Below are 24,745 nucleotides of genomic sequence, written 5' to 3'. Positions count from 1 at the left end.
AAATCGACACTAAAAACTATGGCACACCCAAATTGTTCCCAACAAAACTGATTGAATATTTCTACATGCTCTGTATTTCTGCATTATTTATCCTGGAAATATATATTCTTACATTTTAATTGATTGGAAGTAGGTTTTGTTCATCCCATAGAAATGTTTCTTCACTGTAGCCTAGCGGTAGGTCTACTGTCGGGTAGTGTTAGTGTACGGGGATCACTGGTTGGTGCGGACTCGGTCGCTGAAGGGCCTGTTTCCGCACTGTATCTGTAAACTGTACTAAACTTGTATCCACTTCTCCTTTCACAGATGCTACCAACCCAGTTCAGGTCATGTTCAGTGTACTGAGGGGCACGAGACCCGACATCAGTGAGGAGAGCTTGCCTCTGGACATCCCCAGCCGTGAAGCTCTGCTGGAGCTGATAACAACCGGCTGGTCGCAAAACCCCAATGAGCGACCTTCATTTATTAGTGAGTTGGCATAAATGTGCCATCTATAGCACGTAGAACGGCATGGCACAGTGGCGCAGCGGTAGAGTTGCTGCCTTGCAGCTCCACAGGCCCGGGTTCGATCCTGACCATGGGGCGCATGTCTGTACAGAGTTTGTACGTTCTCCCCGTGACCTGCGTGGGTTTTCTCTGCGATCTTCGGTTTCCTCCCACACTCCAAAGACGTACAGGTTTGTAGGTTAATTGGCTTGGTGTAAATGACATGCAAAAATTGTCCCCAGTGTGTGTGGGGTAGTGTTATTGTACGGGGATTGCTGGTCGGAGCGGACTCGGTGGGCCGAAGGGCCTGTTTCTGCGCTGCAGCTCTACAAAGTACAGCACAAGGATGGGTACTTCATCCCACAATGTTTGTGCTGGACACCATGCCAAGCTGAACTGATCTCATCTGCCTGTGCATGATCCATATCCCTCTATTCCATATAACCATATAACCATATAACAATTACAGCACGGAAACAGGCCATCTCGGCCCTACAAGTCCGTACCGAACAACTTTTTTCCCTTAGTCCCACCTGCCTGCACTCATACCATAACCCTCCATTCCCTTCTCATCCATATGCCTATCCAATTTATTTTTAAATGATACCAACGAACCTGCCGCCACCACTTCCACTGGAAGCTCATTCCACACCGCTACCACTCTCTGAGTAAAGAAGTTCCCCCTCATGTTACCCCTAAACTTCTGTCCCTTAATTCTGAAGTCATGTCCTCTTGTTTGAATCTTCCCTATTCTCAAAGGGAAAAGCTTGTCCACATCAACTCTGTCTATCCCTCTCATCATTTTAAAGACCTCTATCAAGTCCCCCCTTAACCTTCTGCGCTCCAGAGAATAAAGACCTAACTTATTCAACCTATCTCTGTAACTTAGTTGTTGAAACCCAGGCAACATTCTAGTAAATCTCCTCTGTACTCTCTCTATTTTGTTGACATCCTTCCTATAATTGGGCGACCAAAATTGTACACCATACTCCAGATTTGGTCTCACCAATGCCTTGTACAATTTTAACATTACATCCCAGCTTCTATACTCAATGCTCTGATTTATAAAGGCTAGCATACCAAAAGCTTTCTTTACCACCCTATCTATATGAGATTCCACCTTCAAGGAACTATGCACGGTTATTCCCAGATCCCTCTGTTCAACTGTATTCTTCAATTCCCTACCATTTACCATGTACGTCCTATTTTGATTTGTCCTGCCAAGGTGTAGCACCTCACATTTATCAGCATTAAACTCCATCTGCCATCTTTCAGCCCATTTTCCAAATGGCCTAAATCACTCTGTAGACTTTGGAAATCCTCTTCATTATCCACAACACCCCCTATCTTGGTATCATCTGCATACTTACTAATCCAATTTACCACCCCTTCATCCAGATCATTGATGTACATGACAAACAACAAAGGACCCAACACAGATCCCTGAGGCACCCCACTAGTCACCTGCCTCCAACCCGACAAACAGCCATCCACCATTACCCTCTGGCTTCTCCCATTCAGCCACTGTTGAATCCATTTTGCTATTCCTGCATTTATACCCAACAGTTGAACCTTCTTAACCAACCTTCCATGAGGAACCTTGTCAAAGGCCTTACTAAAGTCCATATAGACAACATCCACTGCTTTACCCTCGTCAATTTCCCTAGTAACCTCTTCAAAAAATTCAAGAAGATTAGTCAAACATGACCTTCCAGGCACAAATTCATGCTGACTGTTCCTAATCAGACCCCGTTTATCCATATGCTTATATATATTATCTCTAAGTATCTTTTCCATTAATTTGCCCACCACTGAAGTCAAACTAACAGGTCTATAATTGCTAGGTTTACTCTTAGAACCCTTTTTAAACAATGGAACAACATGCGCAGTACGCCAATCCTCGGGGACTATTCCCGTTTCTAATGACATTTGAAATATTTCTGTCATAGCCCCGGCTATTTCTACACTAACTTCCCTCAATGTCCTAGGGAATATCCTGTCAGGACCTGGAGACTTATCCACTTTTATATTTTTCAAAAGTGTCAGTACTTCTTTTACTTTGAAACTCATAGTATCCATAGCTACTCTACTAGTTTCCCTTACCTCACATAATTCAATATCCTTCTCCTTGGTGAATACCGAAGAAAAGAAATTGTTCAATATCTCCCCCATCTCTTTTGGCTCTGCAGATAGCTGTCCACTCTGTCTCTCCAATGGACCAATTTTATCCCTCGTTATCCTTTTGCTATTAATATAGCTGTAGAAACCCTTTGGATAAAGCAACCTCATATCTTCTTTTAGCTTTTCTAATTTCTTTCTTAAGATTCTTGTTACATTCCTTATACTCCTCAAGCACCTCATTTACTTCATGCTGCCTATAATTATTGTAGATCTCCCCCATTTTTCCGAACAAGATGTCCAATTTCCCTTGAAAACCATGGCTCTTTCCAATTTTTACTGTTTCCTTTCAACCGAACAGGAACATAAAGATTCTGTGCTCTTAAAATTTCCCCTTTAAATGTCCTCCATTTCTCTTCTACATCTTTCCCATAAAACAAAATGTCCCAGTTCACTCCTTTTAAATCATCTCGCATCTCATCAAAGTTAGCCTTTCTCCAATCAAAAATCTCAACCCTAGGTCCAGTTCTGACCTTCTCCATAATTATATTGAAACTAATGGTATTGTGATCACTGGACCCGAAGTGCTCCCCAACGCATACCTCCGCCACCTGTCCCGTCTCATTTCCTAACAGGAGGTCCAGCACTGCCCCTCCTCTAGTGGGTACCTCTATGTATTGCTGCAAAAAACTATCCTGCACACATTTTACAAACTCCAAACCATCCAGCCCATTTACAGAATGTGTTTCCCAGTCTATGTGTGGAAAGTTGAAATCTCCCACAATCACTACCTTGTGCTTACTACTAATATCTGCTATCTCCTTACATATTTGCTCTTCCAATCTCGTTCCCCATTTGGCGGTCTATAATACACCCCTATAAGTGTTGCTACACCTTTCCCACTTCTCAGTTCCACCCAAATAGCCTCCCTAGATGAGCCCTCCAATCTATCCTGCCAAAGCACTGCTGTAATATCTTCCCTGACTAGCAATGCAACACCTCCACCTCTTGCCCCTCCAATTCTATCACACCTGAAGCAACGAAATCCTGGAATATTTAGTTTCCAATCACAGCCCTCCTGCAACCATGTTTCACTGATCGCCACAACATCATACTTCCAGGTGTCTATCCAGACTCTAAGCTCATCCACCTTTCTTACAATGCTCCTAGCATTAAAATATGCACATTTAAGAAACCCCCCGTCTCTTATTCTCTGTTTATTTCCTTTTTTTTCTTTCTCCTCTTGTGTCCGAGTGCTTCCCTTTTCTGCTTCCTGCCTCCCATTCTGTCTACTAGCTTTCTCTATTTGAGTCCCTCGCCCCAACCATTCTAGTTTAAAGTCTCCCCAGTAGCCTTTGCAAATTTCCCCGCCAGGATATTGGTCCCCCTCGGGTTCAAGTGCAACCCATCCTTTCTGTACAGGTCCCACCTTCCCCAAAAGAAGTCCCAATGATCCAGAAACTTGAATCCCTGCCCTCTGCACCAGTCTTTCAGCCACGCATTTATCCTCCACCTCGCTCCATTCTTACTCTCACTGTCGCGTGGCACAGGCAGTAATCCTGAGATTGTTACCTTTTTGGTCCTTTTCCTTAACTCTCCTCCCAACTCCCTAAATCCTCCCTTCAGGACCTCTTCCCTTTTTTTACCTATGTCATTGGTACCTATATGTACCACGACCTCAGGCTCCTCTCCCTCTGATTTCAGGATATCTTGGATGCGTTGAGACACGTCCGAGACCTTGGCACCAGGGAGGCAGACCACCATCCTGGTCTCCCGACTGCGTCCACAGAATCGCCTATCCGACCCCCTAACAATAGAGTCCCCAATTACTATTGCCCTCTTCTTTTTGTCCCTACCTTTCGGAGCAACAGGGCCGGTCTCTGTGCTGGAGGCCCGTCCGCTGTCGCTACCCCCGGGTAGGCTGTCACCCCCATCCGTACTCAAACAGGAGTACTTATTTGCAAGGTGTACCGACATTGGAGTACTCACTCGTCCCTGCCTCTGCCCCTTGCCCTTCCTTAGCGTGACCCACATGTCTCTCTCCCGTGGTTTTGGAGTGATCACCTCCCTATAACTCCCCTCTATGACCTCCTCACTCTCCCTGACCAGACAGAGGTCATCGAGCTGCTGCTCCAGGATCCTAATACGGTCCCTTAGGAGCCTCATCTCTCTGCACCTGGTGCAGATGTGGACGTCTGGAGGGTGTCATCCGACACCATGACCTCCCACATCTGACATCCAGAACAGTACACTGCTCTGGCTGTCATTCTCCCGCCTTACCCTGGATCCGATACAAGTACAATACAATAGAAACTGCTGGGAGAAATCAGCAGGTATCTGACTCACAACAGCTGCTCCTTCTTGACCTTTAAATTGCACCTTTATTATATAAACAAAAAGCACTGTACCTTTACTAAAGCACTGTACCTTTAGCCCACTGTACCCTTGGCTCACTGTACCCTTAGCCCACTGTACCCTTGGCTCACTGTACCTTTATTAAAGCACTGTACCCTTAGCCCACTGTACCTTTAGCCCACTGTACCTTTACTAAAGCACTGTACCTTTAGCCCACTGTACCCTTAGCTCACTGTACCTTTACTAAAGCACTGTACCTTTAGCCCACTGTACCCTTAGCTCACTGTACCTTTACTAAAGCACTGTACCTTTAGCCCACTGTACTCTTAGCCCACTGTACCTTTACTAATGCACTGTACCTTTAACCAGAAAGCAGAAATGCTAACCTGAGGTTGCACCCAATCAGCTGCTTCCTCTAGTCTGCTTCCGCCAATCAGCGGCTTCCACCAGAACCCTCCCTATGAAGTGTGGAACGTTACAGATTTCGGTAAAAGCCCTGACCCTCCTCCACTCGCTCCAACGGTTCCCGGGCCTCTGTGAAAGAAAGCCCCGCGCCCGATTTATATACTCACCGCCCTGACCCTCCTCCACTCGCTCCAACGGTCCCGGGCCTCTGTGAAAGAAAGCCCCTTGCCCTTCCTTGCCCTTCCATGAGCCTATCTAAAAGCTTCTTGCTGTATATGCCGCCATTGTGTCTGCCGTCACTACCACAATGCATTGCAGGCTCCCACCATGCTCCATGTAATCAACACCTTCCCTGCACATCTCCATTAGACTCCCCCCTCTCACCCTATGGATAGGCCTTGTAGTGTTGGACATTTCCTGGAAAAAAGGTCCCGACTGTCCAACCTATCTATGCCTCTCATAATGTTATGTACTTCTATCAAGTTTCCAACATTCCTTAGAGCTCGGGAAGATGAGGGGTGGTGTCATGGAGGTGTCTAAACTTTCCAGAGAAAACAATCCAAGTTTATCCAGCCTCTTCTTGTAGCTGACTCCCTCTAATCCAGGCAGCATTCTGGTAAACCTCCAAAGCTGTGCAGTGGTAGAGTTGCTGCCTCACAGCTCCGGGGACCCGGGTTCGATCCCGACTACAGGTGTGGAATTTACATGTTCTCCCTGTTTTCTCCGGGTGCTCCAGTTTCCTCCCACATTCCAAAGACTTGCAGCTACAAAGACAGATGTGTACAGCAATTTGTTCTTCCCCCGCACAATTAAAGCATGGAATAATCTCCACCCAACTATAGTTACCCAACCAGATGCAACTAAATTTAAAGTAGCTCTTTCTTCCCAATAACCCTTTCTGGCTTAATCCCTCCCTTCACCATCTCCAGTTTAAATTCCATTTGGAATATTTTGGAGGACCAAGAAACCAAACCAAGAAAGGTTAATTGGCTTCTGTAAGTTGTCCCTAGTGTGTAGGATAGAACTAGTGACAGCACAGGTGATGCTCAGAAGAAGGGACCCTACCTGAAACATCCCAATCCATGTTCTCCAGAAAAGCTGCCTGACCCCCTGAGTTACTCCACACTTTGTGTCTTTTTTTTTGTTGTAAACCAGCATCTGCAGTTCCTTGTTTGTACATTGTAAAATTGGATTTTATTCGGAAAGGTCCTTCAGAGAAGCATGTACGCTGCCCTTACCAGGTTGACCCAAATGAGACTCCAGGCATCTACTGTCTCCATTGTTCTCAGCATGGACTCCCTATATATCAGTGAGACGGGGTTATCGTTTCACTGAACACCTGCGCTCAGTCCGCCTTGCCCAACGCGATCTCCCGGTTGCCAAAGGTTTTACCTCCCCTTCCCATTCCCATACTGACCTTTCTCTCCTGGGCCTACTCCACTGTCAGAGTGAGGCCACACGCAAATTGGTGGAACACCCCCTCGTATCTTGCTTGGGCAGCTGACCACCGAGAGGTATTATTGACCCTATTACCTCTACAGGGTATCAACAGACATGTCGAACTAAAGACTCTAAACCAAGGTTTAGTAGTACAACACTTGAGTAACTTTATTAACTCTTGAGTAACTTAAACATGCATGCAAACTATTGACTTCTAATAACTTCTCATTTACTTTACTATTTCAACTTATCACTTCTTATACTAAATCGCAAAACACATGACTTGGAAGCAGTTATAGAAACACAGAAATTAGATGCAGGAGTGGGCCATTTGATCCTTCGAGCCAGCACCATCATTCAATATGATCATGGTTGATCATCTAAAATCAGTACCCCGTTCCGGCTTTTTCCTCATATCCCTTGTTTCACATAGCCTCAAGAGCTAAATCTAACTCTCTCTTGAAAATATCCAGTGAATTTGCCTTCACTCTGGCCTTCTTCTGTGGCAGAGAATTCCACAAGGAAGGTACACAAAAATGCTGGAGAAACTCAGCGGGTGCAGCAGCATCTATGGAGCGAAGGAAATAGGCGATGTTTCGGGCCGAAACCCTTCTTCAGACTGATGGGGGGTGGGGGGGAGAAGGAAGGAAAAAGGGAGGCTGAGGAGCCCGAGGGCAGGGGGATGGGAGGAGACGGCTCGAGGGTTAAGGAAGGGGAGGAGACAGCAAGGGCTAGCAGAACTGGGAGAATTCAACGTTCAAGCCATCCGGACGCAAGCAACCCAGGCGGAATATGAGGTGCTGTTCCTCCAATTTCCGGTGTTGCTCACTCTGGGAGGGGGAGTTGCTAAAGGAAGCCTTTGTTCTAACCCAAGGCTCTCACAATTCTGAAGTCAATCAAGTTGTCACTCATCCAAGTGCGGAATAAACAAAACACATCTTCGTTCCTTATCACAGGCTAGAGTGTTCTTAATTACAGTATGTTGCCTGTTCATGTTTTCATTCTCATCATACAGTTCCTTTGCAAAATGGCCGTCCCCAGACACTGTATCTTCTCACGGCCACACGACATAGCCATGAAGTTACCTTCAACTCTGTTCTCACCAGATGTCCATCACGTGACCATTTTCACACCGCTTCTTTGTTCTCCTGGTCTCAGCCAATCTATGTCTCTCTCATGAGACATCAAGTCTCCGGCTGCAGTATGAATATTGATTTCTCCAATTTCAAGTAACCCCTGCATTCCCTCCCTCTCCGCCCCTCCCCAACCTTGGTTATCCTGCCAGTTCCACCGTTGCATCCATACATCCATCAAGAGGGGTAACGTTTTCACACAAAGGGTGGTGGGTGTATCGAACGAGCTGCCGGAGGAGGTAGTTGAGGCAGGGACAATCCCAACATTTAAGAAACAGTTAGACGGGTACATAGATAGGACCGGTTTAGAGGGATATGGAACAAATGCAGGCTGGTGCGACTAGTGTAGATGGGGCACGTTGGCCACTGTGGGCAAGTTGGGCTGAAGGGCCTGTTTCCCCGCTGTATGACTCTATGACACTTTGCAGAAAGTTCTCTGTTAAACAGTCGCATAGAGCTTCATGTGGACATACAGGATATAGAGCTTCATGTGGACATGCAGGATTGGTTTCCTGCAGCATATCTCCAACTATGTGGGGCTGTTTGCTTTGGATTTGAATGCAGGATAAGTATCAAATTACAATCTGCCTTCTGATGCCAGGACTGTGCAGTAGGACAGGAGTGTGTAACCATGGAAAAATGAAGGAGGATTGTGGGGGAGAAATTGGCTAGGTTTGAACTTCATGAGTCTAATTACGGCCAGTTGCCTAATAAACAAACACACTTGGCCTGACCTGGATGACTCCCAGGTGGTACGGTGGCACAGCAGCAGTTGCTGTCTTCCAGTTGTTCCGGTTTTATCCCACACATACACGTTTGTAGGTTAATTGGTTTTGGTAAAATTGTATATTGTTCATTTGGATAGCCTTAGCGTGTGGGGATCGCTGGTCGGCGTGGACTCGGTGGGTTTGTTTTGTTAGTTTGGTTTAGTTTAGAGATACAGCACGGAAACAGGCCCTTCTGCCGCCTAGTCCGCGCCGACCAGCGATCCCCGCACGCCAACACTGTCCTACTCACACTGGGGACAATTTACACTTATACCAAGCCAATTAACCTACAAACCTGTACGTCTTTGGAATGTGGGAGGAATCCAGAGCTCCTGGAGAAAATCCATGCAGGTCGCGGGGAGAAGGTACAAACTCCGTACAGACAGCACACGTATCAGGATCGGACCCGGGACTCTGGCGCTATTATGCAGCAACTCTACCGCTGCGCCACCATGCCACCCACAACAAGGAAATTTCAAAAATGTTTAATGCTGATTTGGCTAATTTAGTGTGGGATATGCTGAAAGGAATCTTACAGAATTTCCAATCCTACATCTGTGTTACAATGTGCAATGGGGAAGATGTGAAGTAGGTAGTTACAAATTTTTAAGAGAAAAATGGGCGGCATGGATGGGCAGCGGTAGAGCCTCTGCCTTATAGTGCCAGAGACCCGAGTTCGATCCCGACTATGGGTGCTGTCTGTACGGAGTTTATATGTTCTCCCCGTGACTGCATGGGTTTTCTCTGAGATCTTCGGCTTCTTCCCACACTCCCAAAGACGTACAGGTTTGCAGGTTAATTGTCTCAGTGTAAATGTAAAAATTGTCCCTTGTAGGGTAGTGTTAATATGCGGGGATCGCTGGTCGGTGCGGACTGTATTTCTAAACTAAACTTTTTTTTTAAAAACCCCAGCGGTATGAACATTGACTTCTCCAATTTCAGGTTTCTCCCTCCTTCCCCTCCCCTTCCCTGCTCTCCCACGGCCTACAGTCTCCGCCTCCTCCTTTCTTTTTCCCGAACCCCCACCCGAACATCTGTCTGAAGAAGGGTCTCGACCTGAAACGTCGCCTATTGTGTCGCTCCAATGATGCTGCCTCACCCGCTGCATTTCTCCAGCATTTTTGTCTACCTTAAAAAAAAAAAAAAGACAAATCCATTGATCTAATCCTTATTTGTTTGCAGAGTGCCTCATAGAATTGGAACCTGTAGTTCGGACATTTAGTGAACTGACTCTGCTTGAAGATGTTCTGTACCTCAAACGAGCTAAAGTAAGTACATTTTTATTTAACTCCACCGGTTAAAATATTTTAATTAAATCAATACAGTGCAGTGTGCGGTGATGTAAATATAATCTCCTTGGTGGAAAAGATGCAGATATAGAGCCATTTGGGAAAACCGGAGGATTAGTGAAATTGTCATTTGTCATAACTTTATAAGCAAACATTTCAGTCCAAACCGCTTACATGGAATTGAATAATGTAGGTATGAGCAGAATCAATAGAACTGAATTAGTGTAAAAAGTATTGGACCACTTCAAAGAAGTCATTTCCAAGTGAAATCTAGACAGACCATATTTGAAACATTATATTTGATACAGACAGAAGTGCATAGAATTTTGGGTCCAATAATAGAAGGGTGGTCATGGTGGCGCAGCGGTAGAGTTGCTGCCTTACAGCGCTTGCAGCGCCGGAGACCCGGGTTCGATCCCGTCCACAGGTGCTGTCTGTACGGAGTTGGAGTTTGTACATTCTCCCCGTGTCCTGCGTGGGTTTTCTCCGGGATCTTCGGTTTCCTCCCACACTCCAAAGACGTACAGGTGTGCAGGTAAATTGGCTTGATAATGTAAAGATTGTCCCTAGTGTGTGTAGGATGGTGTTAATATGCGGGGATCGCTGGTCGGTGGGGACCCGGTGGGCCAAGGGGCCTGTTTCCGTGCTGTATCTCTAAACTAAACTCAAAATTGTAGCAGCATTGATAATTGCTCCTCGAATGGTTAAATTCACTGGTTCTTCAATTCTTCCAGCCTACAGTGAAATTCTTTTTTTTTCTTTTTCTTTTTTTGCATGCAGTTCAGTAAAATTATCGTCCTACATACATAGATGTATGAACAGGTGTAAGAGGTTATGGGGAGAAGCCAGGAGAATGGGGTTGGGAGGGAGGGATAGATCAGCCATGATTGAATGGCGTAGGCTTGATGGGCCAAATGTCCTAATTCTACCCGTATCCTTTATGACAATCCCAGATTAAGTTCAAAACGTATAGAAACGACCCACTGAGCCCATATGCAAGAGTCTCCAGGTTTTGGCACCATTTCGGAGTCCCAGCTACAGCTGGCTATAAAGGCCCATTGCAGCCATCTCCACTGTCTGGATCGTCCAACGCACTATTGTCCCTCTCCTTGCCCGGCCACCTTCATGCCCTGGGGATGCCTCCCGTAGACAAATGTGAAGAAGGACGGGGAGAACTGTTGCGTTGACCTTGATGGACGATGCCCCTCCAGTGATTTTGTAAAGGAACATCTCATCGGAAAGGATGGACACAAAATGCTGGAGTATCTCAGCGAGACAATAGGTGCAGGAGTAGGCCATTCGGCCCTTCGAGCCAGCACCGCCATTCAATGTGATCATCCACAATCAGTACCCCGTTCCTGCCTTCTCCCCATATCCCCTGACTCCGCTATCTTTAGATCAGGCAGCATCACTGGAGAGAAGGAACAGGTGACGGTTTGGGTCAAAACCCTTCTTCAGGTCTTTCCACCCGAAAGAGTTGCTGAATTACTCCAGCATTTTGTGTCGATCTCTGGTGTAAACCAGCATCTGTGGTTGTTTATGTACACACATGGGAAAGGGATATATGTCCATTTCTAGCAGCAGAATTAGGCCATTCGGCCCATCAAGTCTACTCTGCCATTCAATCATGGTTAATCTACCTGTCCCTCTCAACCCCATTCTCCTGCCTTCTCCCCGTAACTCCCGACTCCCGTACTAATGAAGAATATGTCAATCTTCGCCTCAAAAATGCCCATCGACTTGGCCTCCACAGCCGTCTGTGACCAAGAATTTCACAGATCCACCACCCTCTGACTAAATAAATCTCTTCTCATCTCCTTTCTAAAGGAACATCCTCTTATTCTGAGGCTCTGGCCTCTGGTCCTAGACTCTCCCCAATGCTATTGTAAGAATTGAACTAGAAGGCCTCACATTAAATCGATAAAAGCCAGATTTAGGATGGTTATTGGCAAATTCTGCTTCCAATCAAGATCAATCAATACTGATTGGACTGAAGTAGGTTAACGGTGGCTGTGTACACTCCATGAAGAGAATATAGTTATGTCATGTATGTGAGCATACAAAGAATGCAAATAAATATATATTTTAATAATTGCAGGGGAATTGTGCCTCAGGCTATTTCTCAGCATCATATGAAAAGATAAATGGAGATTTGAAGACACTTAATATACCCGTGCAGGTAATAAATATAAGCCTTATACAAATGTCTGTGTTTGGGGGAAGCGTGCGTGTTGAACTTGAACAATGGGCGATGGGAGGTAGGGTTAAACAATATGGCGGTCACTGTGGCGCTGTGGTAGAGTTGCTGCCTTGCTGCACTTGCAGCGCCGGAGACCTGGGTTCGACCTGTATGGAGTTTATACATTCTCCCCGTGACAGGCGTCGGTTTTCTCCGAGATCTTCAGTTTCCTCCCACACTCCAAAGACGTACGAGTATGTAGGTAAATTTGCTTGGTAAATGTGAAAATTGTCCATTGTGTGTGTAGGAGAGAGTTAATACGCGGGGATCGCTGGTCGGCACGGACCCGGTGGGCCGAAGGGCCGGTTTCCGCGCTGCGTCTCTAAACTAAAACTAAACTACCAATCAGCTTGTACTTCAACAAAACCACGTAGTTTTCCTTGGTTGCATTGTCCTTGGCCAAAATTAAAGATTAAATTTACTGTATTATTACAGTAATAGAATAGTAGAATAGAATAGTTTCTTTATTGTCATTGTAACATGAACCATGTACAACGAAATTGTAAAATGTCAGCCAGTCAGTGCACCATTCAAACATTTCTAAAAGCTAACGATACATACAAGGTAAAATATTAAAAAAGATAAACAACTAAAATAAATATCATAAAAATAGCACGCATAAACACCCAGCCCTACATCCTTCTGTCGATTTCATGTATGTATGTATCGCCCCTGCGTTCCTTGGCGGCTACATTTAGTGCCTTTATAGCAGTGGGGTAAAAACTGTTTTTAAGTCTGTTTGTCCTTGTCCTTGTAGATCTGTACCGTCTGCCCGACGGCAACAGTTCAAACAGGGAGTGTCCGGGGTGGGAAAATAACTGTTTTACAGTAAATGACTGTAGAGATATAAGCAGGAGTTACTTATTAAAGCCAGTTTCACGCCTTGAGCAGGATGCTTACAATGAAAATTAAACGCTATATAAGGTGGTGGCACAGTGGTGCGATGGTCCAGTTGCTGCCTTCCTGCACCTGAGACCCGGGTTCGATACGCAGTCGCACACAATTCCCACACCGTAAAACTACGTTCAAGGGTCTGTCCCACTTGCGCTTCATTTGCGCGTCATTTACGCAACATCATTTACCCGTCATGATGCGCGCATGGCGTGCATTACGCGCGCATGGCACGTGGTGGCGTAGGCTGTGACGCACCGTAGCGCCCCAGGATTTTGGTGATTCTCAAAATCCTCGCGCGCCACCTGCGTGACGCCCAAGTGGGACGGGCCCTTCACCATCTTATTTTGTTGACGGTGGAAGCTGCTACAAGGTTCACTCTAGGACGGTACAGTGGCGCAGCGGTAGAGTAGAGACTCGAGTTCATTCCTGACTACAGGTGCTGTCTGTACGGAGTTTGTATGTTCTCCCTCTTAACCACGTGGGTTTTCTCCGGGTGCTCCGGTTTCCTCCCACGCTCCAAAGATGTGCAGGTTAATTGGCTTTTGTAAAATAGTTCCTAGTGCGTTGGATCGGACTAGTGCACGGGTGATCGATGGTCGGCGAGGGCATGGTGGGCCGATGGGCCTGTTTCCACGCTGTATCTCTAAACTAAACCGAACCCAATGGCCCAACTTTCCTTTCCGTTGTTAGGTCAGAAATATGCCATTGCTCAGTTCAGTCGCATGAACCTCTTGGAGGAGAATGGGTTTGTATCTCGGTGTGCTTCAGCCCCAGAAAAGTTCTGCACTGTACGTTTGCACACTTGCAGCACTCACTGAAATATTAACACAGGCAGGTCTGCTGCAAGGCATGTTTCCACAGTGCAAATTGGATCTAACACGACTGGTAAATTGGAGAACACTGTTTGTACACAAACCAACCTTCCCTTCCATTGACTCCATCTACACCTCACACAGCCTCGGCAAGGCCAGCAGCATAACGAAAGAACATGCAGCACCCTGCCACTCCCTGTTCTCCCCTCTCGCATTGGGCGAAAGGTCGAGAAGTGTGAAAATGCACACCTCCAGATTTAGGTACAGTTTCTTCCCAGCAGTTAGCATGCAATTGAACCATCCTACTACAACCAGAGAGCAGTGTTGAACTACTATCTACCTCATTGGTGACCCTCGGACTATCCTTGATCGGACTTTGCTGGCTTTACCTTGCACTAAACCTTATTCCTTTATCATGTATCTATACTCTGCAAATGGCTCGATTGCAATTATGCGTTGTCTTTCTGCTGACCTGGCTGGCACGCAACAAAAGCTATTCTACGTAAACTAAACGGAACTGAAACTGAAACTATTATGTGGGCCAAATTGGCTACAACATAACTTTGATCAGGAATTAGAAAACCACTTTAAAGTTACTGTGGAAAATTACTAGCAGAAAAAAAAGTTGCCATGGGGGTACAAAAAAACGGCGTTAGAAGATCAGGGCAGACGTTTGTTGCCAGACATAAGTAATAATAACGTTAGAAGTGCCAGGCAGTGACAATATCCAGCAATATAAAATCTAGCCATCACCCCATGACGCTCAATGGCATAACAGATGAACACAATGGCCTAACGACATTGTCGATTTAACCACACCTCGACCACCACCAGGGTTCCACACCTGCTCACTACCTGCTTTCCTTGGTAAAGCAGCATCTGTAGTTCCTGTTTCTACGGGTCGGGCAGCATCGCTGGGAAACATGGACAGGTGATGTTACCGCTCAGGGCCGTCTAGGAGAATGGCTGACTCATTCTGGAAATCCCACATCCCTCCAGTGAACTTCTTTTTTTAAATAATAGCGATTATGTGGGAGGTGCATGCGTGCCATCTCCCGGTCATGCATTCATTCCTGTCTCGCTGCCAACTTTAGTTTAGTTTAGAGATACAGCGTGGAAACAGGCCCTTCGGTTCACCAAGTCCACGCCGACCAGCGATCCCCGCACCCTAGCACCACCCTACACACACTGGGGACAATTTCCACTTTAACCAAACCAATTAACCTCCAAACTTGTACGTCTTTGGAGTGTGGGAGGTAACTGAAGATCTCTGATAAAAACCATGGGGAGAACATACGAACTCCATAAAGACGAGCACCTGTAGTCAGGATTCTTGCTATTGAGGGAGTGCAGCGTAGGTTTACATGGTTAATTCCCGGGTGAGTTGATCATGGGGAACAAGGATATGGCGGACCAATTGAATAACTACTTTGGTTCCGTCTTCACTAAGGAAGACATAAATAATCTGCCGGAAATAGCAGGGGACCGCGGGTCAAAGGAGTTGGAGGAATTGAGTGAAATCCAGGTTAGCCGGGAAGTGGTGTTGGGTAAATTAAATGGATTAAAGGCCGATAAATCCCCAGGGCCAGATAGGCTGCATCCCAGAGTACTTAAGGAAGTAGCTCCAGAAATAGTGGATGCATTAGTAATAATCTTTCAAAACTCTTTAGATTCTGGAGTAGTTCCTGAGGATTGGCGGGTAGCAAACGTAACCCCACTTTTTAAGAAGGGAGGGAGAGAGAAAATGGGGAATTACAGACCAGTTAGTCTAACATCGGTAGTGGGGAAACTGCTAGAGTCAGTTATTAAAGATGGGATAGCAGCACATTTGGAAAGTGGTGAAATCATTGGACAAAGTCAGCATGGATTTACAAAAGGTAAATCATGTCTGACGAATCTTATAGAATTTTTCGAGGATGTAACTAATAGTGTGGATAGGGGAGAACCAGTGGATGTGGTGTATCTGGACTTCCAGAAGGCTTTCGACAAGGTCCCACATAAGAGATTAGTTTACAAACTTAAAGCACACGGCATTGGGGGTTCAGTATTGATGTGGATAGAGAACTGGCTGGCAAACAGGAAGCAAAGAGTAGGAGTAAACGGGTCCTTTTCACAATGGCAGGCAGTGACTAGTGGGGTACCGCAAGGCTCAGTGCTGGGACCCCAGCTATTTACAATATATATTAATGATCTGGATGAGGGAATTGAAGGCAATATCTCCATGTTTGCGGATGACACTAAGCTGGGGGGCAGTGTTAGCTGTGAGGAGGATGCTAGGAGACTGCAAGGTGACTTGGATAGGCTGGGTGAGTGGGCAAATGTTTGGCAGATGCAGTATAATGTGGATAAATGTGAGGTTATCCATTTTGGTGGCAAAAACGGGAAAGCAGACTATTATCTAAATGGTGGCCGACTAGGAAAAGGGGAGATGCAGCGAGACCTGGGTGTCATGGTACACCAGTCATTGAAAGTGGGCAGGCAGGTGCAGTAGGCAGTGAAGAAAGCGAATGGTATGTTAGCTTTCATAGCAAAAGGATTTGAGTATAGGAGCAGGGAGGTTCTACTGCAGTTGTACAGGGTCTTGGTGAGACCACACCTGGAGTATTGCGTACAGTTTTGGTCTCCAAATCTGAGGAAGGACATTATTGCCATAGAGGGAGTGCAGAGAAGGTTCACCAGACTGATTCCTGGGATGTCAGGACTGTCTTATGAAGAAAGACTGGATAGACTTGGTTTATACTCTCTAGAATTTAGGAGATTGAGAGGGGATCTTATAGAAACTTACAAAATTCTTAAGGGGTTGGACAGGCTAGATGCAGGAAGATTGCTCCCGATGTTGGGGAAGTCCAGGACAAGGGGTCACAGCTTAAGGATAAGGGGGAAATCCTTTAAAACCGAGATGAGAAGAACTTTTTTCACACAGAGAGTGGTGAATCTCTGGAACTCCCTGCCACAGAGGGTAGTCGAGGCCGGTTCATTGGCTATATTTAAGAGGGAGTTAGATGTGGCCCTTGTGGCTAAGGGGATCAGAGGGTATGGAGAGAAGGCAGGTACGGGATACTGAGTTGGATGATCAGCCATGATCATATTGAATGGCGGTGCAGGCTCGAAGGGCCGAATGGCCTACTCCTGCACCTAATTTCTATGTTTCTATGACTGTCATATGCTGAGAGAATGGAGCAGCTGGGCTTGTACACTCTGGAGTTTGGAAGGATGAGAGGCGATCTCATTGAAAAATATAAGGGCTTGGACACGCTAGAGGCAGGAAACATGTTCCCGATGTTGGGGGAGACCAGAACCTGAGCCCACAGTTTAAGAATAAGGGGTAAGCCATTTAGAACGGAGACGAGGAAACACTTTTTCTCACAGAGAGTGGTGAGTCTGTGGAATTCTCTGCCTCAGAGAGCATTGGAGGCAGGTTCTCTGGATGCTTTCAAGAGAGAGCTAGATAGGGCTCTTAAAAATAGAGGAGTCAGGGGATACGGGGAGAAGGCAGGAACGGGGTACTGATTGGGGATGATCAGCCATGATCACATTGAATGGCGGTGCTGGCTCGAATGGCCTGCTCCTGCACCTATTGTCTATTGTCTATTGAACCCGTCTCTGTCCCTACAAGGCATCAGCTCTACCGATGTGCCACCCAAGTTATGCTCTACCGCTGCGCTACTGTGCCGCCCATATTGTTTGAAGACTTCCAGCGTTTCTATCTTGCTAGTTATTTTATAGTAATTTGATATTCATAAACCGATTTGTAATTCGCCTTTTTGAACTGATCCTATTGTGCCACAGGCGATGAATGCAGAGCCATGTAGCCTGTCCTCCCTACAGGATAATGTCTCCTGCCAGCGGATGTCAGCAGCATGTAACCAGCTATCACCAACTGCTCCCGTATTATCTCCAAGCAACCTAATTCCTACGTTAGTGGATGATCGAGTTGACAAACACAAGGATACAAGTAAGTAAAGGTGACCTCCGAAAATGCTACTTTGCTGATATTTGACTCAATGGGGTGAAACAGATGCGGAGGACCTCCACAGCGCTGATGTGCCGAGGGATCTTGGAGGCCAAGTTCATAGCCCACTAAAGGTGACAACACAAGTAGGGGCGGCAAGATGGCGCAGCGGGTAGAGTTGCTGCCTTCCAGCCCCGGAGACCCGGGTTCGATCCTGCCCACGGGTGCTGTCTGTATGGAGTTTGCACGTTCTCCCCGTGGACGCATGGGTTTCCTTAGAGATCTTCGCTTTCCTCCCACACTCCAAAGATGTATGTTTGCAGGTTAATTGGCTTGGTATAAGTTTACATTATCCCTAGTATGTGTGTGTGTGTGTAGGATAGTGTAAAGGGCCTGTCCCACGAGCATGCGACTCCATGCGGCAAGCGCGACCTAAAAGGGCCTGTCCCACGAGCATGCGACTCCATGCGGCAATCACGACCAAACCAGTAGCGGGGGCCGTGCGGAGGTCGAGTGAGTGACATGAAGTTTGAGCGAAGTCCGTGGGATGTTCGCGTGTGACGTACGGCGTCGAGGCGGTGCGTACGGCGTCGAGGCGGTGCGTACGGCGTCGAGGCGGCTGCGGGCCGGCAGGCCGTTGCCGCGTGGAATTTTTGAACACGGTCAGTTTTTCGGAGCCCCGCGCGATGTCGGGACCAGCTCTGAACAACTCCATACGGCTCCGCCAATCGAAGTGGGACCGGCCCCGCGAGCCGTACGGCTCAAACGACCACGTTAGGTCGCGCTTGCTGCATGGAGTCACATGCTCGTGGGACAGGCCCTTTAGTGTGCGGGGATCGCATGTCAGCGTGGACCCACTGGGCCGAAGGGCCTGTTTCCCCGCTGTATCGCTAAACTAAAGTCCCAGCTGCAAACTGGCCCCAATGGCCCACTCTTGCCGTCGCCTCCATTCTGGTCATCCCGTGAACATTCCGGTCGTTCCTCTCCTTGCACGCCATTTCATGTGAACATATTTATTATTATACTATCTTTTGTGTTTTTAAATTGTTTCACTTGGTAATAAATCTTACCATTTTATCAGCGGCTTATTGTTTAACCTATCTCACTGCATTGGTCATACAGACACAAATGCACCGTGTAGTATGAAGTGCCAAGAAGAATTGAGCTCACCACCTTTAGCTGGGCTCAGAGACGAAGGCAGTTTGCCTCAGACCGCTATATGTCAACCAGAAAACAACTTTGCCCCACGAAGTGGAATTCCAGAAAGCGAGCCCGACTACGGACGGGGACTCATAACGTTGCAGCCTTCCTCAAGTGAGTACAATTATATTGTGATCAACCATGAGGCAACACAGTTGCGCAGCAGTAGAGTTGCTGCCTTACAGCGCCAGAGACCCGGGTTCGATCCTGACTGTGGGTGCTGTCTGTACGGAATTTGTATGTTCTCCCCGTGACCCCGTGGGGTTTCCCCGGGAGCTCCGGTTTCCTCCCACACTCCAAAGACATGCCGGTATCATAGCAAAAGGATTTGAGTATAGGATTCATAGCAAAAGGATTTGAGTATAGGATTCATAGCAAAAGGATTTGAGTATAGGAGCAGGGAGGTTCTACTGCACTTGTACAGGGTCTTGGTGAGACCACACCTGGAGTATTGCGTACAGTTTTGGTCTCCAAATCTGAGGAAGGACATTATAGCCATAGAGGGAGTGCAGAGAAGGTTCACCAGACTGATTCCTGGGATGTCAGGACATTCATATGAAGAAAGACTGGATAGACTTGGCTTATACTCGCTAGAATTTAGGAGATTGAGAGGGGATCTTATAGAAACGTACAAAATTCTTATGGGGTTGGACAGGCTAGATGCAGGAAGATTGTTCCCGATGTTGGGGAAGTCCAGGACAAGGGGTCACAGCTTAAGGATAAGGGGGAAATCCTTTAGGACCGAGATGAGAAGAAACTTTTTCACACAGAGAGTGGTGAATCTCTGGAACTCTCTGCCACAGAGGGTAGTTGAGGCCAGTTCATTGGCTATATTTAAGAGGGAGTTAGATGTGGCCCTTGTGGCTAAAGGAATCGGGGGGTATGGAGAGAAGGCAGGTACGGGATACTGAGTTGGATGATCAGCCATGATCATATTGAATGGTGGTGCTGGCTCGAAGGGCCGAATGGCCTACTCCTGCACCTAATTTCTATGTATCTAGGTATGTAGGTTAATTGGCTATTGTAAATTGTCCCTAGTGTGTGTAGGATAATGCTGGTGTACGGGCTGATCGCTGGTCGGTGCGGACGGTGGGCTGAAGGGCCCGTTACCGTGCTGTATCTCCAAAGTCTAAAGGCATATCAATGGTATTTTCTTTGTCGGATCTAAACACAGAGTGAAATGTTCTTCATGGGGTTGAGTGTCAGGCAAAACGAGGAACCTGAGCATGAATATAACTCACACCTGATTGACTCCAGAATGCATTATTTACCAGCACTACATTACTGGAAGTTGATAGTTTTTGAATCTTAGCCCTGACCTGCCGTAACTTTAGTAGATCTTCCCATGTTGGTTACCCTTCACTGCACTTAAACCCTCGGCTAAAATTGCTGGGTATCGTAAATAAAATCTAATAATCTGGCACACTCGGGCCATTGGTAGTACCAGACAGGCAGAATTTCCAAACTTAGTTTAGGTCATAAGTGATAAGAGTAGAATTAGGCCATTCGGCCCATTAAGTCTACTCCGCCAATTCAATCATGGCTGATCTATCTCTCCTAACTCCATTCTCCTGCCTTCTCCCCATAACCTCTCCTCTGACACCCGTACTAATCAAGAAACTATCTATTTCTGCCTTTAAAATATCCACTGACGGCCTTCCCAGCCATCTGTGGCAAAGAATTCCACAGATTCACCACTAGAGATATTTCTCCTCATCTCCTTCCTAAAAAGAACGTCCTAACAATGGCCACCAGCTCAAGGTAGTCACCACCCTCTGTGTAAAACAAAATCTTACCCCGCACATCTCCTTTAAATATTTTGCCCCTCTCACCATAAAGCTGTGCCCTCTCGCCTTTGATATTTCCATCCTGGAGAAAAAGGTTCTGACTGTCTACCCTATCTCTGCCTCTCATCATTTTATATGCTTCTACCAGGTCTGCCTTCAACCTCTGGTGGTCCCAAAGAAAACAATCTAAGTCTGTCCAACCCCTCCCTATAGCTAATACCCGCTAATCCCAATGGCCTCCTGGTAAACCTTCTCTGCACTCTTTCCAGAATCTCCACATCTGTCCTGTCATGGGCCTGAACTGCATGCAATACTCCAACTGCTTCCAAATAAACCAAAGTCCTATAATGCTGCAAATGATGCTTATACTCAAAGCCCTAATCAATGAAGGCAGGCATACTATACCACTGCTGTAATAAGTTCTTCATTAAACCAAGAGTGCTGGAAACAGGACTCTGGTGAACAGGGCACTGCACCATTGGGGTTTCTGAATAATGGAATGGCAGGGGGTTATCTGACCTCGACTGTTGTCAGAGGTCTAGTCCCAAAAAAATGGTCAAACATTGTTTTATAGTCAAGAAAGACACAAAATAATGGAGTAACTCAGTGGGTCAGGCAGCATCCCCGGCCAACATGGATAGGCAACATTTGCAGTCAGGACACTTCTTCAGCCCCGACCCAAACATCACCGATCCATGTTCTCCAGGGATGCTGCACGACCCATTGAGATGGTTTAGTTCAGAGATACAGAGCGGAAACAGGCCCTATGGCCCACCAAGTCCACCACCGACCAGTGATCTCACCGTACACTAAGACTATCCTACACACTACGGACGATTTAACCAAAGCCAATTAACCGACAACCCTGTGAGTCTTTGTGAGGTGGGAGGAAATTGGAGAAAACCTACATGGTCACGGGGAGGACAAACTATGTGCAGACTGCACCCGTAGTCAGGATCGAACCGGGGTCTCTGGCGCTGTAAGGCAGCAACTCTACCGATGCGTTGCCGTGCCGCCCACCGAGTTACTCCTGCATTTTGTGCCTTTCTTTGGTATGAACAATTCCTTGTTATTACTGTTATCTAACTTGTCAAAGTGTCGAACACATTGGTAGTTCATTGTTTGTTCCCTTGGGGTTAGTGTTGGGCTCCAGTCACTAATGAATGTTGCTTGTGCAGGTTTCTTCGCAGAATCGGTCCAACAAGGTGTCGCTGACCAATGGATTCAAACCAAAAGGGAGGATATTATTTGCCAAATGACAGAAGCGTGTCTGAATCAGACATTGGACGCCCTGATATCTCGTGACCTAATAATGAAGGAGGACTATGAGCTCATCAGCACCAAACCCACAAGGACAGCTAAAATCCGACAACTCTTAGACACTAGCGACAACCAAGGAGAAGACTTTGCCAGGGTCATCGTTCAGAAGTTAAAGGACAACAAGCAGATGGGTCTTCAACCTTACCCGGATCTATGTACACTGTCCAGTCCAGTCTCTTTCATGAGCCTGATGCCCACCCACCTCAAAAGCAAGTGAGAATTGATTTGAAAAAGACCCATAGTGCTGGAGTAACTCAGCGGGTCAAGCAGCATCTGTGGAGAACATGGATGGGTGACGTTTCTGGTTTAGCTTTGTTTTGTTTAGAGATACAGCGTGGAAACAGGCCTTGGCCCACCGAGTCCGCGCCGACCGCACACTAACGCTATCCAGCGCACGAGGGACAATTTACAATTTTACCGATGCCAATTTGTCTACAAACCCGTACGTCTTTGGAGTGTGGGAGGAAACGGGTGATCTCGGAGAAAACCCACGCGAACTACGTACAGACAAGCACCTCGTAGTTAGGATCGGGGACGGTGCTGTTAGGCAGCAACTCTACCGTTGCGCCACTGTGTGCCGCGCAAGGAATTTCTTGGGACTCCTTCTTTGGACATTTATTCTCCAGGGGCGCTTGCCTGACCTGCTGAGTTGTTCCAACACATTGGGTTGTTTTTGGTAAACCAGCATCTGCCGTTCCTAGTGTCTAGACTACGGTTCAGATTTGTTTATTTGGATCTATTGTTACCAATAAGTTATAATGTCACGATTGTTTCATCTTCAGCTGTCTTCTCATTGGACTATGGGTGGGACCTAGCAACAATTTAATATTTTTAACATTTAAATATTTCTCATATAAACGAGCATTGAATTTTATCATGACCAAATCCCTTTTGTTCAATGTGTCTGCATTTTCACATTACATGGTTTCTCCAGCAAGTAGAGAGATAAATCAGGGTTGGTGAATCTGTGGAATTCATTAGCACGAAGACTGTGGAGACCAAGTCAATGGAAATTCTTAAGGCAATACATTCTTGATTAGTACCGGTCGTCAGGGGGAGAAGGCAGGAGAATGGGGTTGAGAGGTAAAGTTACATCAGCCACGATTGAATGGCGGAGTAAGCTTAATGGGCCGAATAGACTAATTCTGCTCCTATCACTTGTGATAAAGTTTAAAGTAGTCTTTTGCCCGGATGTGACATTGTATAATAATAATGGATGGGATTTATATAGCGCCTTTCTAATACTCAAGGCGCTTGTATGGAACAACAAGATAATAGTACTGTACCTTTAAGAGACTTGAGACTGGATGTCATTGTGCATTTCTGAAGGGGGAAAAAAATCATTTTTCTGCCTCGTTTATAACATAAGTGATGTCCACATCTGAATTTTAGAATACATTTTTAGCAGAACTGAAATGGAAATGTTGTTTTCACTCGGTTTGCAAAACTCCAATTGCAGATTTAAGGTTTTCGAATTGCTGAAAAGGCACTTCAATCCATTTACAACCCTCCTGAAGCTTAAAAGGGAGATGCTTCCAAGATGGTGCTCAACCCAGGGGACTATTTGCACGCTAGCCACAGAAGCAGATCTACAATCACATATTACAATCGCTCCACACTCGTCTGGCTTTGCCTTGCATTAAACCTTATTCCCTTATCATGTATCCATACAATGTAAATGTCTCGATTGTAATCACATATTGTCTTCCTGCTACTGGATGGCACGCAACACAAGCTTTTCACTGTACCTCGGTACACGTGACAATTAACTAAAACTAACTGTGAAGTTATGGATAAAATCGAATGCATATGAAATCAAAATACCAGATTGTGTATCTTCAACAACAAAATCAAGTGGGTCTTCCAAACACTGAACATTCAAATTTAGCTATGGACATTTAGAGCTTTATTCCACGGAGTGCTAGAGTCTGAGGGGTGGGCTTATAAAGGTGTATAAAATCATAAGATCATAAGTGATAGGAGCCAAAATAGGCCATTCGACCCTGCAAATCTACTCTCCCATTCAGCCATGGCTGCTCTATCTCTCCCTCCTAACCCCATTCTCCTGCCTAACTGGAGTAACTCGATGGGTCAGCCGACCTCTCTGGAGAAAAAGGATGGGTGATGTTTCGGGTTGAGAGCCTTCTTCAGATAAGCAAGATCGAACGTTCTAACCAGGCAACGTTTCTTGAGGTGAAGGAGTTATCCTTGTGGTGGTAAGAATTTTGGTGTATCCAAGTTATAAAATCATGTGTATAAAAGTGTATAAAAATGAGTATCAAGTGTATAAAATCATGAGAGGAATAGATTGGGGAGATGCCCAGTGTGTCTTGCCCAGAGTAGGTGAATCGAGGGACAGGTTTAAGGTGAAGGGGAAAAGAATTAATAGGCATCTGAGGGGTTATGATAATAGCTGGGAAGAAACGGTCCATGAATCTGGAGGTGCTGCGTTTTTACACTTTCTATACCTTTCGCCTGATGGAAGAAGGGAGAAGAGGGGTGCTGGCCTTGCCGAGGCAACGCAAGGTGTAAATGGAGTCAACAAAAG

General features: G+C 46.2%; 1 protein-coding gene across 3 annotated transcripts in view; it reads left to right on the top strand.

Moving 5' to 3' along the window:
• ripk2 (receptor interacting serine/threonine kinase 2) overlaps positions 1 to 23,077 on the top strand; it is a 44,368-nt gene extending 21,291 nt beyond the window's left edge. The window contains exons 6-11 of one of the 3 annotated variants that reach the window (XM_033020170.1): positions 307 to 468; positions 9,887 to 9,972; positions 12,092 to 12,172; positions 17,728 to 17,893; positions 19,004 to 19,204; positions 22,056 to 23,077. In XM_033020170.1, the coding sequence (XP_032876061.1) occupies positions 307 to 468; positions 9,887 to 9,972; positions 12,092 to 12,172; positions 17,728 to 17,893; positions 19,004 to 19,204; positions 22,056 to 22,414 (1,055 nt within the window). In that variant the 3' untranslated portion in view covers positions 22,415 to 23,077. The remainder of the gene's footprint in view (positions 1 to 306; positions 469 to 9,886; positions 9,973 to 12,091; positions 12,173 to 17,727; positions 17,894 to 19,003; positions 19,205 to 22,055) is intronic. The other 2 variants (XM_033020171.1, XM_033020172.1) reach the window with 2 other exon arrangements.
• Positions 23,078 to 24,745: the final 1,668 nt, after the last annotated feature.

Source organism: Amblyraja radiata, chromosome 4 (assembly GCF_010909765.2).
Source record: "Amblyraja radiata isolate CabotCenter1 chromosome 4, sAmbRad1.1.pri, whole genome shotgun sequence".
NCBI lineage: Eukaryota > Metazoa > Chordata > Chondrichthyes > Rajiformes > Rajidae > Amblyraja > Amblyraja radiata.
This window is presented reverse-complemented; position numbering and strand designations above follow the sequence as displayed.